This window comes from Anneissia japonica, unplaced genomic scaffold (genome assembly GCF_011630105.1).
Source record: "Anneissia japonica isolate Jap-2015-1 unplaced genomic scaffold, ASM1163010v1 scaffold1881_len754168_cov175, whole genome shotgun sequence".
NCBI lineage: Eukaryota > Metazoa > Echinodermata > Crinoidea > Comatulida > Comatulidae > Anneissia > Anneissia japonica.
In genome coordinates, this window is record NW_022757845.1 from 554,364 (window position 1) to 568,659 (window position 14,296).

Below are 14,296 nucleotides of genomic sequence, written 5' to 3' on the forward strand. Positions count from 1 at the left end.
TACTGTAGATAGTGGTTCCACTATATAACTTGATGGATAATGCTTATGTCTTGTAGGAACCGGCTGCTGTGCCTAAACAGAAAGAGAACCAACCAGCAAACCAACTAAATGCATTCCGTAACAAGGACGAACAGGTAAAAGAAAACGCCAAAAAATATTATTGTAGTTATTGTAATTTTTATTGACATTATCCAAATGAATTTTAGAGATTTTTTATTCATGAGGGGAAAAAAAAGGCAAGAATCTTAACCACTGAGCTATTGAACTCCACTCTATTAATAAGTATATATTTTAAAAGAGGATGTTCAATTTTCTGTATCAATTTTACAGAGCATTACATGTATTTGTAATATGAAAGTCAGTATAAGTATGAATAAACAAATAAGCAACATTTGTTTCAAAATATCCTTGCTATGTAGAAGTATATAATTGCTGTACTTGATGTTGTCTCTGTCAATGTCATTGTTGATACTGGAACATTTCATGAATTCACTATAATAAAATGTTGATCATTGCTGAACTTTGAACATCTTCTGTTCCCTAGGATTATTTAGAAAGGTTAAAGGCCATACGAGTTCAGAATTACAACGAGCGTCGGCAAGTACAGAAGCAAGCATTTGGTGGGGAAGCTGTGAAGGTAAGGGTGAAATAACACTATATTTTTGTTGCTATGATTTTAGAGGGTTTTTTTTCAAATTTTAGTGTGTGCGTTTTTGCATATCTATTCAGTATGTACAAAGTAATCAATTTGGTTTTTTTTAACGTGTAGGCAAGTATTGGTGACCCAAGGGTTGATGCTGATGCAAGAAGGAAAAAGATTGAAGCCCTCAAAGTAAGTTCAGACTATTCACAGGAAATAAAAAATGTTTACAATTATATTCTATTGTGATCTTTAAATTATATATAGAGTACTACAGTGTTACGTCACGATACCATGTGATACTACTCTGTTGATATCGTTGCAAAATGCATTCAACCGAATGCCATTTTTGCAACTAACAAACCATTGATCCCAATTTCTAATAGATGTTGTATCTTACTTTTTCTTTGTAAATTTTAATTGATGATTAAATGTGTGTTTGATAACTAATATAATGCGAGCTTTTGTGTTTTTAGTACATTTTGATGGTAAAATATTAGATTTTAAAATGCCTATTCCAGAAAGCCTATGCAGTCATTGAGGCGTAACAGATAGTGCCATCTAGCGTCGTGACGACATGACTGTGGTACTCTATAGAGAGCAAATAGAAAATAATATAATAATATATTGCATAATAGTTTACGGTAAATTTGTACATTAGTTTTTGGTTTATTTTTTTACTTCTCTTATGTTGTTGTTAAGTGCTTCGAGGTTGTGACAACATGAGGCGCTGTGTAAATCCAGAATTATAATTATAACTATGTGATGCTGTATACTGCCCTCAATTTAGACGTACACATATCCTATTCTGAAAGTAGTAATTTATGTTTAAGTACTTATTTATGCATAAGTATTGCGTATGCATAAATGCTACCCAATGTGAAATATGAAGTTATATTCGTAAACATTTGTATATTGCCCTTTCTATCTACCTTTGACCCTGGTTCTCAGAAATGTTAATTCTTGATTTTTGTGAATAATTTTCATAGGCTCAAGCAGATGAGAGAGCAGCAAAACTTAAAGAAGAACTTGCCAGGAAAAGACAAGAGGCTTTTCAGAAAGAAAAGCAACATCGAGATGGACATGTAATTACAGTTTTTAGTTTGATCCATGACCTCTTCAATATATGAACTTATCGATCTATGACCTCATCATTGAATGATATCATTTATCTTTGACCTCATCAATCTATGACCTCATCATTATTCTTATAACTATTTCTTTGATTATATATTTTCTGTCTCCCTCATTTTTACCTTAATTTATTGATGCAACAATTTTTGGAAATAGTAGAACAGTCTGCTCCTAGCAAAGACCAATCTAATAATTCTATGATTTGCAATAATCTCCCATTTTATTTATTTATTTTTTAAAGATAACATTCTTTCTAAAAGTGTGTTTTGTATTTAATTTTTATTGCGTTAATAGGTACGCAAGATGGCAGAAGGTGGGCCAGCTGTCAGAGCCGTTCCAGCTCAAGCTCAACCCGTCAAAGTGCCGGTAGCCCAAGGTACGCTGCAGATAGTTTGACAAATATAATATTAAACAGTGTTCACACTTTGTCAGCTAATGAATCAACCTCTGCTCTGTGCGACCACTTGGCAATGGAACACTGTCTGCTGATTTTCACTGGCCGTTATTTGTTTAAAGCAAACCTTGTTGCATTGTGGTCTTCTTGGAATAGTGCGACCGTTTGCTGGGGGTCACCTTGCTGTAGTCTCATCCAACATCAGTCTGTTAAACACTATATTTGATCCATTAGTAACCAAGATTAAAATTCTTATAACACAGTTATGTTGAGGTTTGTATCCACCCAATGGGCAAATATATTATATAAAGTATTTGTGTATTGAACATTGCTCTTCACCTATTTCGAGAGTGCAGCTTACCTTAGTCGGCTAATCTGGTGGTAGCCAATGTGTGTTCGCTGAACCGTGGAAATCTCTCGATCCCCGGTTCAATTCCCATCGCTGCCTCTCCTTGTGTTTCAGCTTGAGTGCTGAAATACAAGTTACAATAGTGCACCGTCTTTTGGATGAGACGTTTAAGCCGTTGGTCCCGTGTATATTTATTGCCCATATGTACGTTAAAGAACGCAGTACACTCTTTGAAAAAGAGTAGGGGATTGTTTCCCGGGTGTACTGCCCAATCACCACCAGAATGACCCCACTTGAAGTAAGTATTCTTCTAGAATTTCATGGGCTATCCTTGGTGTTTACACCAAATAAATCCAATTCCAATTCTTTTCTTTTTGTTTTTAGTTTTAGGAATTACAGATGCCCTCAAACAGATTCACAGTGATAAGGCAAGTATGAATTTTAAAATTAATTTAAAGATGAATTATATTCATGAGCAGAAAATTAATGTAGATTTTTTTGTAATGATGATTATGGTGATGATGAAGATGGTATGGTAATAGTAAGAGTAATGAAGAAGATGGTGGCAACACTGATAATGATAATAGTAATTGTATGTGCAATTAATACTACTATCTGTTAATACAGAAAATCATTGAATATGTTAGGATGTAATGATATTGCTTATGTTCTACAAAGGTTAATGAAGTTATTCAATGAATTTTTGTTTTGTATTTTCTAGGGCGTTGAAGTACAAGAACAAGAAAGGTAATTTTTTGAATTTTTTTCCCAATAAATCATTTTAATCCATAATTTTTTTAAAGTCAGGGTCTGGAGGAAAATAATTTTTATGTTATACAAAATAAAAATGCCCATATATAGTCGTGAAGTGCCCATAAATAGTCATGATGTGCCTATATACGGTATGTGGCAAAGACAAGCCAAACCAGTCACTCGTTCAGAGACAATGGCCAAAACATGTTGGGATGTCTAAATCTTTGAAATCTATGTTGTTACACTAAATTAACCTTTATATATCTATATATCATGCTATGCTGTTTTCAATGTTGAAACTACAATTTTTAACGATTTACTGATGGTATTTGCCTGAGAAATGCTCAAAATCATAAACCTTTAGGCTAATTTCTCAAATATTGTTCTTCGAAGAGCTGTATGTTTAAACTTCTCCAGCTTTGTAACAGATTTTAATTATAATTTTACAGCTCTCATTTTATTGTTTAACCCTGTATTGATAACTAAAAATTGATTTTTGCCACAAGTGACTGGTTTGGCTTGCCTTTGGCACATACGGTATATTGATTCAAAAATATGTATCTCATTTACTGTTTTTGTCAAACACCCTTTTTGTGTCTCGGAAAAATCATTTGTACCACATATCTTTTTTTCCCTCTGTAGCCTGGGAAAGTAGATTTTTTGTATTTATTTTACTGCCATTTGACTTATTGTTGTTGATGTTTATTTCAGACCAAGTGCAATCGAAAAAGAAAAAGAGAATCAAAAGGTGGTAAGTGAATGAATATCGTATTCATATAATTATTTTAGTAAAGTTTATGAATGAATTATTATTATATGGGTGACAGGAAAATATAACGCTTTAAATGTTATTTTTATTATTTGTATTACTAATATTATTATTATTATTATTTATTTTTTACTTTAATTACATTGTGATTCTCATTAGGTCATTCGTATCTTCTTAAGTATAATGTTATAGTGACTATAACAACTCCATAGTATAAACAGATTTTAATGCTAATAATTAATTAATTAATTTGTTTTATTTACGAAGCCTGAGAAAAGGAAGCAATGGGGTGCAGGAGACCGCAAAGCACTTCCCTTGAATAACATGCCGCTAGAGATTACTGCTTCTGGAATGGAAGGTATGTATAGTTGAGCCTTTAATTCAGGTCCTAGCCTTCATCCACAAGCAAATGCAGCTAAATGTTGTTAATAATGTTCCTAAAATGTCAGCCTAGCATTGAATTTAGGAATCCAGGCATTATTTTTCATCTTTAAAAAAATGTCAGATTTGAAGTCTGCGCTGAATAGGTAGGCATCGGCCCAGATATACTATTTTAAAGAAATCACCTCCCTGCAAGCCCTACCTATCACCATCATTACTTGTGAAGTGCTTGCTGCTGTTTCCTAGAAAATGTCATCTTCCTTCTCCAGCCAATTGAAATTCATCCATTTATTTTTCTGGGAGACGAAATCTTTGTGGCGTAAATAACAAAAATAAAGATGTAAGGTACCTTAAGTTTGGAAAACCTTCCTGTTATAATACCTAAACAGCCTTAACTTCACTGCGAAACATTGAATATTGTAGCATTATGGTAGTTATCAATACCAAAGATGATGATTAACTTCAAAGATAATGTATAAACTTAATTTTATTACCAGCTACTGGCGTAGCTGATGCAGTAGTCAAGCATGACCAACATACTGAACACAGCAGTGTAGCAGCTGGGCGTAAACATTGGGCTGGCCATGGTGAAACCGTCCTCAACGCCCTGCAGGCCCGACAACTAGCACTTGAAACGACCACCTTCGCTTCACTGCAGCCTGGAAGTCAAATGGGTGTAACGGTTATCAAAGGCGCAGCAAAGACCCCTGTTCCCAAGTCCCCCATCCAGCCTGGCACGATCACTATATCTAAAGAAGTGAAGAAAACAACGGATAACACATCCGAAGGTATCGTTATTTGTTCTCAGTCAAGCTTTTAATACTTATACATTCGTGTGGCAATAAATATTGAGAGGCTGGTACTGTAGCTTCTCTAGGGCGAGAATTCCTTATTAATTTTGTCAGGCTCATACTAAATTCTTATAAGGTAAATATAGATTTTGGTCATTTTGCTTTTAGAATCTATTGAAACAATTATTGTGACAGAGAGTAAAGGAGAAAAAGAACCTGGGAAAAGCAAAGCGGCCTGGAGTGACGGTATTAAAGAAGATAAATCTGACCAACAAACTGAAGGTTAGTGAACATGAGTTTTTGTTTAACCTTTGAAAATGTTTATTGAATGTTTATAATAAATGTAAACAGGAAACAAAAGACATTAGAGGCAAATGGAATGGCTGAGTGGTTAAGGCAGGGACGTCGCAACCTACAGCGATAATATTAGCACTGGTTCGAGTTCAACAAGTTGAGAAGGGTTGGGGGTTACTTTCAAGATGTAATTTATTTGACACAAGCTTTCGCTGGCAGCTTCATCAGGTGTGTGAAGTAGAAAATTAAACTAAGGGAGAAAATAACTTAGGCGCGATCTCCAAATTATCCCAGACGCGTTTTCTATTGTTCTTTCAAAACGTGTCTGAAAACACTGTTTGAATATCACATCATTTGGATGCTGATATTCCGTTTAGGCCTTTGCTCCTCCCCTTTAACTATGGCTGATTGGATGCACCGTAAAACGTGTCCAGATGACTCTCTAAAATGAATCATAATACGACTGACTCACTCTGCGGCCATATACCCAAGTATGGACTTGTTACCTGCTAGTGAACGTCTCTCTTTGTACGCCGCCTGTGTGTGCAAGAACTGAGAGAAGTACGTAAACTAGGGAAGTCCCTGGTCGATGCTAAAAAAATAGTCGGTTGGGTATTGGGACGTCGATATTCAGTAGGCCTAGTACAGTGCATAGAGACCATGAGACTGTCGCAATATTCATTAATTTTACGAATTTATGAACAAATATAATGTTAAAAAGTCCAATTTTTTTTAGTTAGTTCCGATGTAGTCACAGTATGAGTCGCTGGCCACCATCAGTTTTAAGAAGCGCGATCACCATCCTGTGCAGCTTTGGTAACATCCAGCACAGCAATTAATTGCTCTTCTTTGTCGTTCAAAGGGATCATGTGCTAAGACCCATGCTCCGAAAACGTTGTCCACGATCAAAGTAGATGAAATTTTGCATTATACTAAGATAAATTATATTTACATTTTATAAAACAAGGTTTATTAATTGAATTTACGTGAATTTCACAGCAAATTTTGACATACAAACATGTAAGGCTAAACCATTGCCTACCCAGTAAAGGTTTTACTGACAACTCGCGATATTACTGTAATTTATTTATTTATTCAACTAAACATACACTTCTGTTTCAGCGGCACACATAAATGTGGTGCGTTCAATGTATAAAAGAGAGAAAGAAAAACAACTAAAAATAAGTAATTGTAAAAAAAAAAAGTTATACCCCGTTTGAAAATGGACGGTTCTAAATCGCCCAGTACTTTATTTGTTTACACACGTGGTTCTGGGCCCCGTGCTCTGCACCAAAGTCTTGACGTCGAGATCGCTGCAGTTTTATTTGAAAGAGTACTCTGTAGTTCGATCAGTTAAATAGTAAATCAAAACTAAAGCTCATGATTTGTTGTTAATATGACAAGTTACTGTCTTTAGCTTAATTTACTAGTCAACCAAATATACATCTCTCGATTCGAAGGATCTACAGTAGAACTTACAGTAAAGAAATTGCACTGCTGCATAGTATACACAGTACGGGACACAGTAGAGAATAGCCTCAGAAAATTGTGAGTAACCAGCCGTGCACGAAGATAAAAAAAGATAGGCAGACTACCTACTTAGGTCTAGATTTGATTTTATGTTTAGGCGAGAATGTAACCGCGACTTACTATGGCACTTAAAATATATTTGAAGTATGTTTGTGATTTGTAATGTCAATGTCGGCGCTATTTTTTAGAGTCGCGACGTAGTTCTATCTACAGAGCGGCGTACAAAGCGAATTCCAATGGAACTCGCTTAGCGCATCCCACTCCCTGGAACCTCCAGGCACGTTGTTATCATGTAATTTACAAATCTTCATATAAGCATAGAGAAGTATAGCCACATGTACGTATAAGAAAACAATAGAAAATCGTTCAAACGGTCAACAAGTGTCCAAATGATTCACCGTCGTCCAGACGCAAGCCGTAATTCAAGCGTGTAGCAAATGAATATTCATAATTAGAATGGTTAATTTCTCAGATGCGTTCGTGATAGGGTGTTGACCTAGACGCGTTTTTGCCATCTGGGATAATTTGGAGATCACACCTTATGCATACATTATACTTATAGCATCCATCAAGTTTAGAATGCACTAATTTTAATCTCCCTTTCATCATTTTTGTAGAGATTAATGTCTTTACTAATTGTTGATTTGGATTAACACTATTTAATTTATTTATCAGCTGATGATGCTCCTGGGTCATTTGAATATTGTAATATTCGCAGGTGACTTTCAATAAGATATAAATACAGTTCTTTTTTATCAATATATTGCAAAGTTTTATTCAGCATCAACTATTCTACTGTACATGTATAAAAGGTGACTTTCATTAAGTTATAAATACAGTTCTTTTTTATCAATATATTGCAAAGTTTTATTTAGCATCAACTATTCTACTGTACATGTTATATACAATCGACTACTAACTAACCACTCTATCTGATACTTCTACTTCTACTGATTCAGTGATCTGGAGGTGTGTCTAGATTAAGTCACACCATACTTTTAGATCATAGAGAAATTCTTTCTTTATAATTTAATAGCTTGTTTACTAAAAAACTGCTAATTGAGATATATTACAAACTTCAAAACTTGGGCTTAAAACTGATAATTATGGAGGGGGGAATGTTAGGTCCGATTGTCCGGGGCTGAACTGGTTGTCACTTTAATAGAATGACCAATAATCTGTCAATAACATATATTTCGAAGCTTGTGGTACACAAGGTAGTTTTGATTGAGTTGCTTCATTCGTCTTCAGGAGAAGGACTTTTAGATTGTGTGGACGTGGACCTGGTTCATGTCGACTAGTCATGCGTGTCAACGTAGTCAACTATACTTGTTGACTACAAATGAAAACCTTTTAGAATTCAGTCGACATGTAGCCTGCGCTAGGCAACCTCATTAAGCAGTTGTCATGGCGAACCTTCATCGACTTCGCGAAATTATTGTCTTTGCATATTCTACTGGTGTCTTCACCGATGCCGAATGCCGAATTCAGGTACCGAGATTATCAGAAATTTGATGTAGACAAGTACAACAATGATGAATGTAATGCATACTTCAGGGCGCATCCGGTGCGTCAACTGCGATGATGCAGATAGTTAACAGGCCTCCCCGGCCGCAAGCATTTGCATTGCATGCACACTGGCGTAAGCACGCTCATGAACTTCCACATCCTTTTTTGTGTTTACGAAGGCAGTAGAAATTACATAACTGCCTGTGCATTAAAAAGCAAATAATACAGATTAATTCAACACAAGTTAGAAACTTACCTCAGGCTCTGTCTCTGCCTCAGTTGAACTAACTAGTGAAAGCAGCGTTGCCAGTATATTTTCAACTTCCATCTTTAAACTTCACAAGCGAGCACAGCGTCCTAGATTTAGGACGACAGGAAAAACGAGGTGAACACGTTCTCGATTTTGGTAGTGGACGAGGGAGACGAAGTAACACATGCGCAGTGCCTTAAAATGACCTCATCATGTAGCAGTCCACTATGTCGGCAAATCTAAAAGTCCCTAATATCTGCACAAACTCTAAACAGAGAAATATTTACATGTTTTGGTAGAGAGGCTGGATGGATAAACTGATCAATGAGAAGACTGCTAGAGAAAGGCTAAAATAAAAGCCATTGTTCACGGAGACAAGGAGGTGGGAATGACCAAAACAAAGGTATAGTTCCAGTAGGGCGGGAAAGGGGGATGGGAACGACCATAAACCAAAGGCATAGTTCCAGAAGGCCGGAAATGATGGGGCTGCTTAGCTAGGTCCGATTAAGCATGGACAGCTAAATATCGCTAATGACAAATCCGATATCTTGATGTACAATATTGTGTTTGTGGATTTCTATGGCTTCTCTGGTCCTTCTGGAGTGCCACGATGGTACAGTGGCTATTAGTTCGGCTATGTCCCAATGTACACGGTGTTGTTGACTGTGGGAGTGCATGACTATAGACGATTTTTGTTGTTCCCCTCTCCTGGCATGGCCTTGGTGTTCCTTGAGCCTAGTGCGGAGATCTCTTCCTGTTTCACCAATGTAAAGCTTCCCACATTCGCACAGGATCCGATAAACTTCTGGTTGACTCTGTGCTGGTGGTTTATCCTTGTGTGTTTGTAGAGTCTGGGATAGTCTGTTGGTGTGCTATGAAACACTTTGATATCGGCTTGTAGTAGAATGTGTTGAATGCCATATGAAAGCTATCCCAAATATGGTAAATATACAGAATTTCTTGATTCCGCATTATCTAGCCTATTGCTGGGTCTGGGTGTACCATTGTCTCTCGTGTGATAACCATTAAGTTTAAGGGCTGCCTTAACATGTTGCACTTCTTTCTGGATGGAGTTGTGGTTGCTGATGCAATGTGCTCTTCTGATGAGTGTGTTACAAACTCCCTTCTTGGTGGACGGATGGCGATTGTGTTCCTCCTCCATGGTAAACGTGATTGCTTTGTGCTGAGAATTCAGGTGATCTAGAAAACCATCTAGGTACACATTACTGTGTTGCCAAATGATGAAAGTGTCATCGATGTGTCAGAACCAGAGTTTTGGTTGTTTGGTGGCTGAAAGAAGCGCTAGTTATTCAAACTCTTCAAGGAAGATGTTGGCAATGACTGGGGATAAAGGCGATCCCATGGCCATGCCTTCTGTTTGTTCGAAAAACTGGTCGCGCCATTTGAAACTAGTACAGAGTAAACACTAAAAGTAAATCGTGAATCAGTTCGGGGTTCAGATCTGTTCTTTCTTGGAGCGTGTGATCCTCTTCTAGACGGTGTTTGGCTATTAGACAAGCCTCCTTGACAGGTACATCGGTGAATAGTGATTTGGTGTCGAAGCTAACAAGAGTCTCTGTAGTTACCTTAACTAAGCGACGTATCCATATTACACCCATACTATATTATCTTCACTGGCTTCCTGTCGACAAAAGAATTATTTATAAAACATTGCTGTTAACATACAAGGCAATGAACTATCTCGCTCCAGAATACATCACCGAACTCCTGACTCCTTACACGCAAACACCCTCTCTCCGATCCGCTTCTAAGAATCTTCTAAAAGTTCCGAAAAGCACTACCATCACATACGGCTCACGGGCATTCACCTCTGCGGCGTCTACCTTATGGAATGCACTTCCAGATGAAATCAGGAACGCCGACTCACTTCAGCTTTTTAAAACACAACTCAAAACTCACCTCTTCACTGAAAGTTTTGCTGAATTCCTTTAAGACACTTTTTACCACTATTTTGTTTTTTTTCCTTCTTTTAACTGCTTAGCTAGACACCGCCATCACTTGAGCACCTGTGAGTCATGCATCGGCGGGCTTTACGCCTTAAATTGCCGATAAACGGTGCGGTGTTGGTTTGGTTCATTTAGGCGTTTTCTTTTTTCTTTGTTAGTCTAGGTTCATGGTTTTTTTATTCTCTTGTCCGTTTCCTTCCGTTGTTGTGAAGCGCCTCGAGGTTGGTTTAACGGGAGGCACTACAGAAATCGCAAATTATTATTATATTATTATTCAAGGTAAACATCCCGGATGGTCTTCACAAAGTGTTGAGAGTTGGTTACATGATGAACAGTGTTGCCTACCAGTGGATACAGTATCCTAGCAAGATACTTGGCGAGAGGGTAGGTTTTCATGATTCTCGTGAAGAAACGTAGTGGAATGTCCACTTTATGAATTTTTTCGGTGGTCCGAATAGTCTCGGGCATATGGATGCTGAAGGTCGGAGTTGATAGTACAGTGGCTTCGAGAGTGCCTCCAAACGATGTAGTTTGAGTAACCTGTTTGTAACCCTCCTTTCGGAGGCTTTAGTCGGGTCTTTCTTGATCCTCCTCCTACTAGGTGTCTTCAAGGGATGCAAGATTTTCTTGTACTGAGTTCTTTTCAGGACTACCTATGTGGTGTACCGCCAGCTTCAACATATATGTTACTACTTCGCCATGCAAACCTTCAAACAATAATCGATCAATAGTTAGTAAACCCATTTAGGTGTCAAGCTATGTTGAAACCAAGTTTGAAATATTCAACAGGTTTGGTATCAAGTGAAAGGTATCAATAACAGATTTCAATGGTTATCTAAGTTAAATATTATTGAACCTTAATACTACATTACAATATTCTTGACGTCTTTGTTTTTGTTTAAAACCATAAACATTTATGGCTACATTTTTAACTGTTTCAATCAATGTGTTCATTTCTTCCTTGGCAATTTCCTTTGTGCTTATTGTGATTATATTTTCAACTATTATTATATTTCTTCTTAAGTTTGTTTCATCGATGTTTATCTGCTGATCTCCATTCAGGTGCCTTGGATGGAGAAATTATAGAAAATATAGATTTACTTAGTTGTGTTTCCGAGTCAAATGCTTGTATTTTTATGAATTTTTTATTCTTGAACTCTTCCAAAAAATGCTCATATTCTTTTAATACTAGCACATGTAGTATTTTTTCATAATTTATTTGCTTCGATTCTGGCTCAATTAATTCTAGTGAACGTAATTTCTTACTTATTATAAATTTTGGATTAAATTTGGCTGTTTTCTTTTTTTTTTCTTTCAACATTGGGTGAAAAAAGATACGAACAACAGAAATATAATATAACGTTTCATATTGTTTATCATCATCTAGTGATAGCCCCTTTATAATATAGTCAACAGGATATTTTCCTTCCGGATGCTTATAAAATGTCCTTGCTTCCATTTCAGTGTATAATTCCACTTCACCAATACAACAGCATAAAAGTGCAGCACTGACACCTTCAGACACTTCAGATGATCCGCCAGCATTTTCCTTAAGAAATATATTTTTAAAAGAGGGGTCAATATATTTAATTGTTGGATAAAGCTTTTTTACAAAATCTAAAATTAAATTTATAATATTAAATACATAACTATTTGTAATACCATTTAGTCCCATGTTATTTAATTATTTGAGCTGATTGGGAGATGAAAAAGTACATACAGTATAAACCGCTAGGCCTAGGCCTACTAGCTTGAATGTGATCTTAGGTAGTTGGGAAGATTTATAGAGCTTTATAGAGTTATACCAAACAGGAAATTAGAGCCACCTGTTAACAGACAGGCTAGCAAAAAATCTCAAATTCTTGAAAGAAATTCCAAGCAGCTGTTATATGATTACCTGAAAATCCTCTTTATATCCTACGTTATTCCAAATTCAGTGAGTCACGCAATATGAGTTACAAAGAAATACGAAAAAATTACCATTTCAGGACCGTTTAATTTGACAGTCAGTCTCCGACCAAATTTTGCAACCAAACACCAACGTCATACCAACGTCAGATATCCCGACGAGGTTGTTGAAGGTTAACTAATAATAGCTCTATTGTATTTCCAAATATGATAATAGAAATTGCTAGTTGACGCAGGCGGCGCACTCCACTGCATGTAGCAGTCCTACCATCTGTGTATCATTTTTACTTTCATTTTTAACTTTAATTACTTTTACGATAAATGACATGCGAACAATTTGTGCCCTATTCCTAAAGGTAATAAATTCACTTTTTGAATAGGTAATAAATTCAGCATTTAGGAATGTTGACTATACCCCCCAAAGATGCCAAAGAACTAGGCCTCCTTTAAATGACCTTTTAATTCTTAATTCTCATTGGTCAAATGAGATCTACACTTGATTCTACCCAATCAGACTAGTGCATTTTTGACTTACCCTAATTATATTGTATTCCATTCCATTTGACTATAGTGTTTTTTATAGCTTTTGCACAACCTTTTTTTTCACTTGCAAAGAATTGATAGTTGTAATTATATTACTGTAATACTATACGACAACTAAGGCGCAGAAGATTGGCGGTGAAGTATAAATGAAAATTGTAATTCGTCGGAAATTTTTTAAAAATAGTATTTTAAAACAAAATGTTTGACTGAATTTTTTCATAAATAGTACTTTTTGGGGTTTTTGCCCAGATAGGCAAACTTTGACTATTATATTACATTCATATAAGAAATATTACATCTCCAATTTTTTTATATGTCATAGCTAACACCCGGGACAAATTGAAACAAATTACTTCACAAGATTAAAATAAAATTTTGAGTACACGCACCACCCAGCAATAATATCCAGTTGCCTTAGAATGTAAACCAGTTTAATTTAAAAATAAGCTAAATGAACATTTGTAAGTAATTTGTTAATTATGAACAAAAATAACGTAAAATATAAAAGATTAAAGGAAGAAAGAAAGAATAGGAAAGAAACTCAAAGCGGCTAAAATAATTTCCAAAAATTAAACAATAATAATAGTCAGTCGTTATTGTGTTACGTTTTGTAGCCATTTTGGACACTGTCATCAGAGGTCAGGGTGTCAAGCCTACACATTTTATACTTTATGAAATGTTGAACATCAACCTCCATCTTGCTTGACTCTTTGATTTTTCCCCTTAACTGAATAGAAAAATAAGATTGTGTGATGTTAGAAATTTTCTTGATTTTAAAAATTTTGAAATTTTTCTTGTAAATATAAATTTTTTGCTTGACTGCTGTTCAATGTTTTTTGTGTTTATTGCCTCACACACGCTCCTGCCGGGAGCCTATTTTTTTTTTTCTTTTGAATTTGCAAAACTCTTCAAGTGGTAAGTTGTAGGCGACGTTTGCAGACTAACCTACTCGTACCAACGTCCGCATGTCGTGCTAGCCTTATCCTACTCTAGGCCTAGACTAGCTAGGATGGTATAGGCCTAGCCTTGAAGGGACAAATGTCCCAATGAAAAACAACGTCACTCTTTGATAGCTAACATTGTC

General features: G+C 36.1%; 1 protein-coding gene and 1 long non-coding RNA gene across 2 annotated transcripts in view; one reads left to right on the top strand and one right to left on the bottom strand.

Annotated features, from left to right (window-relative positions):
• The window catches only part of LOC117124906 (serine/threonine-protein kinase Nek1-like), a 33,418-nt gene extending 25,661 nt beyond the window's left edge, over window positions 1-7,757 (top strand). The window contains exons 29-40 of the mRNA XM_033271245.1: window positions 57-134; window positions 545-637; window positions 770-832; window positions 1,630-1,725; window positions 2,069-2,150; window positions 2,902-2,945; window positions 3,239-3,264; window positions 3,982-4,021; window positions 4,307-4,397; window positions 4,918-5,208; window positions 5,380-5,493; window positions 7,711-7,757. Coding sequence (XP_033127136.1) covers window positions 57-134; window positions 545-637; window positions 770-832; window positions 1,630-1,725; window positions 2,069-2,150; window positions 2,902-2,945; window positions 3,239-3,264; window positions 3,982-4,021; window positions 4,307-4,397; window positions 4,918-5,208; window positions 5,380-5,493; window positions 7,711-7,757 — 1,065 coding nt within the window. The remainder of the gene's footprint in view (window positions 1-56; window positions 135-544; window positions 638-769; window positions 833-1,629; window positions 1,726-2,068; window positions 2,151-2,901; window positions 2,946-3,238; window positions 3,265-3,981; window positions 4,022-4,306; window positions 4,398-4,917; window positions 5,209-5,379; window positions 5,494-7,710) is intronic.
• Window positions 7,758-7,783: 26 nt separating this feature from the next.
• LOC117124919 lies at window positions 7,784-12,771 on the bottom strand. Its single transcript, XR_004448046.1, has 2 exons — window positions 12,659-12,771; window positions 7,784-12,310 (listed from the first exon to the last, which is right to left on the bottom strand). It is a non-coding gene; the product is annotated as an uncharacterized LOC117124919 (long non-coding RNA).
• Between the last annotated feature and the right edge of the window lie 1,525 nt (window positions 12,772-14,296).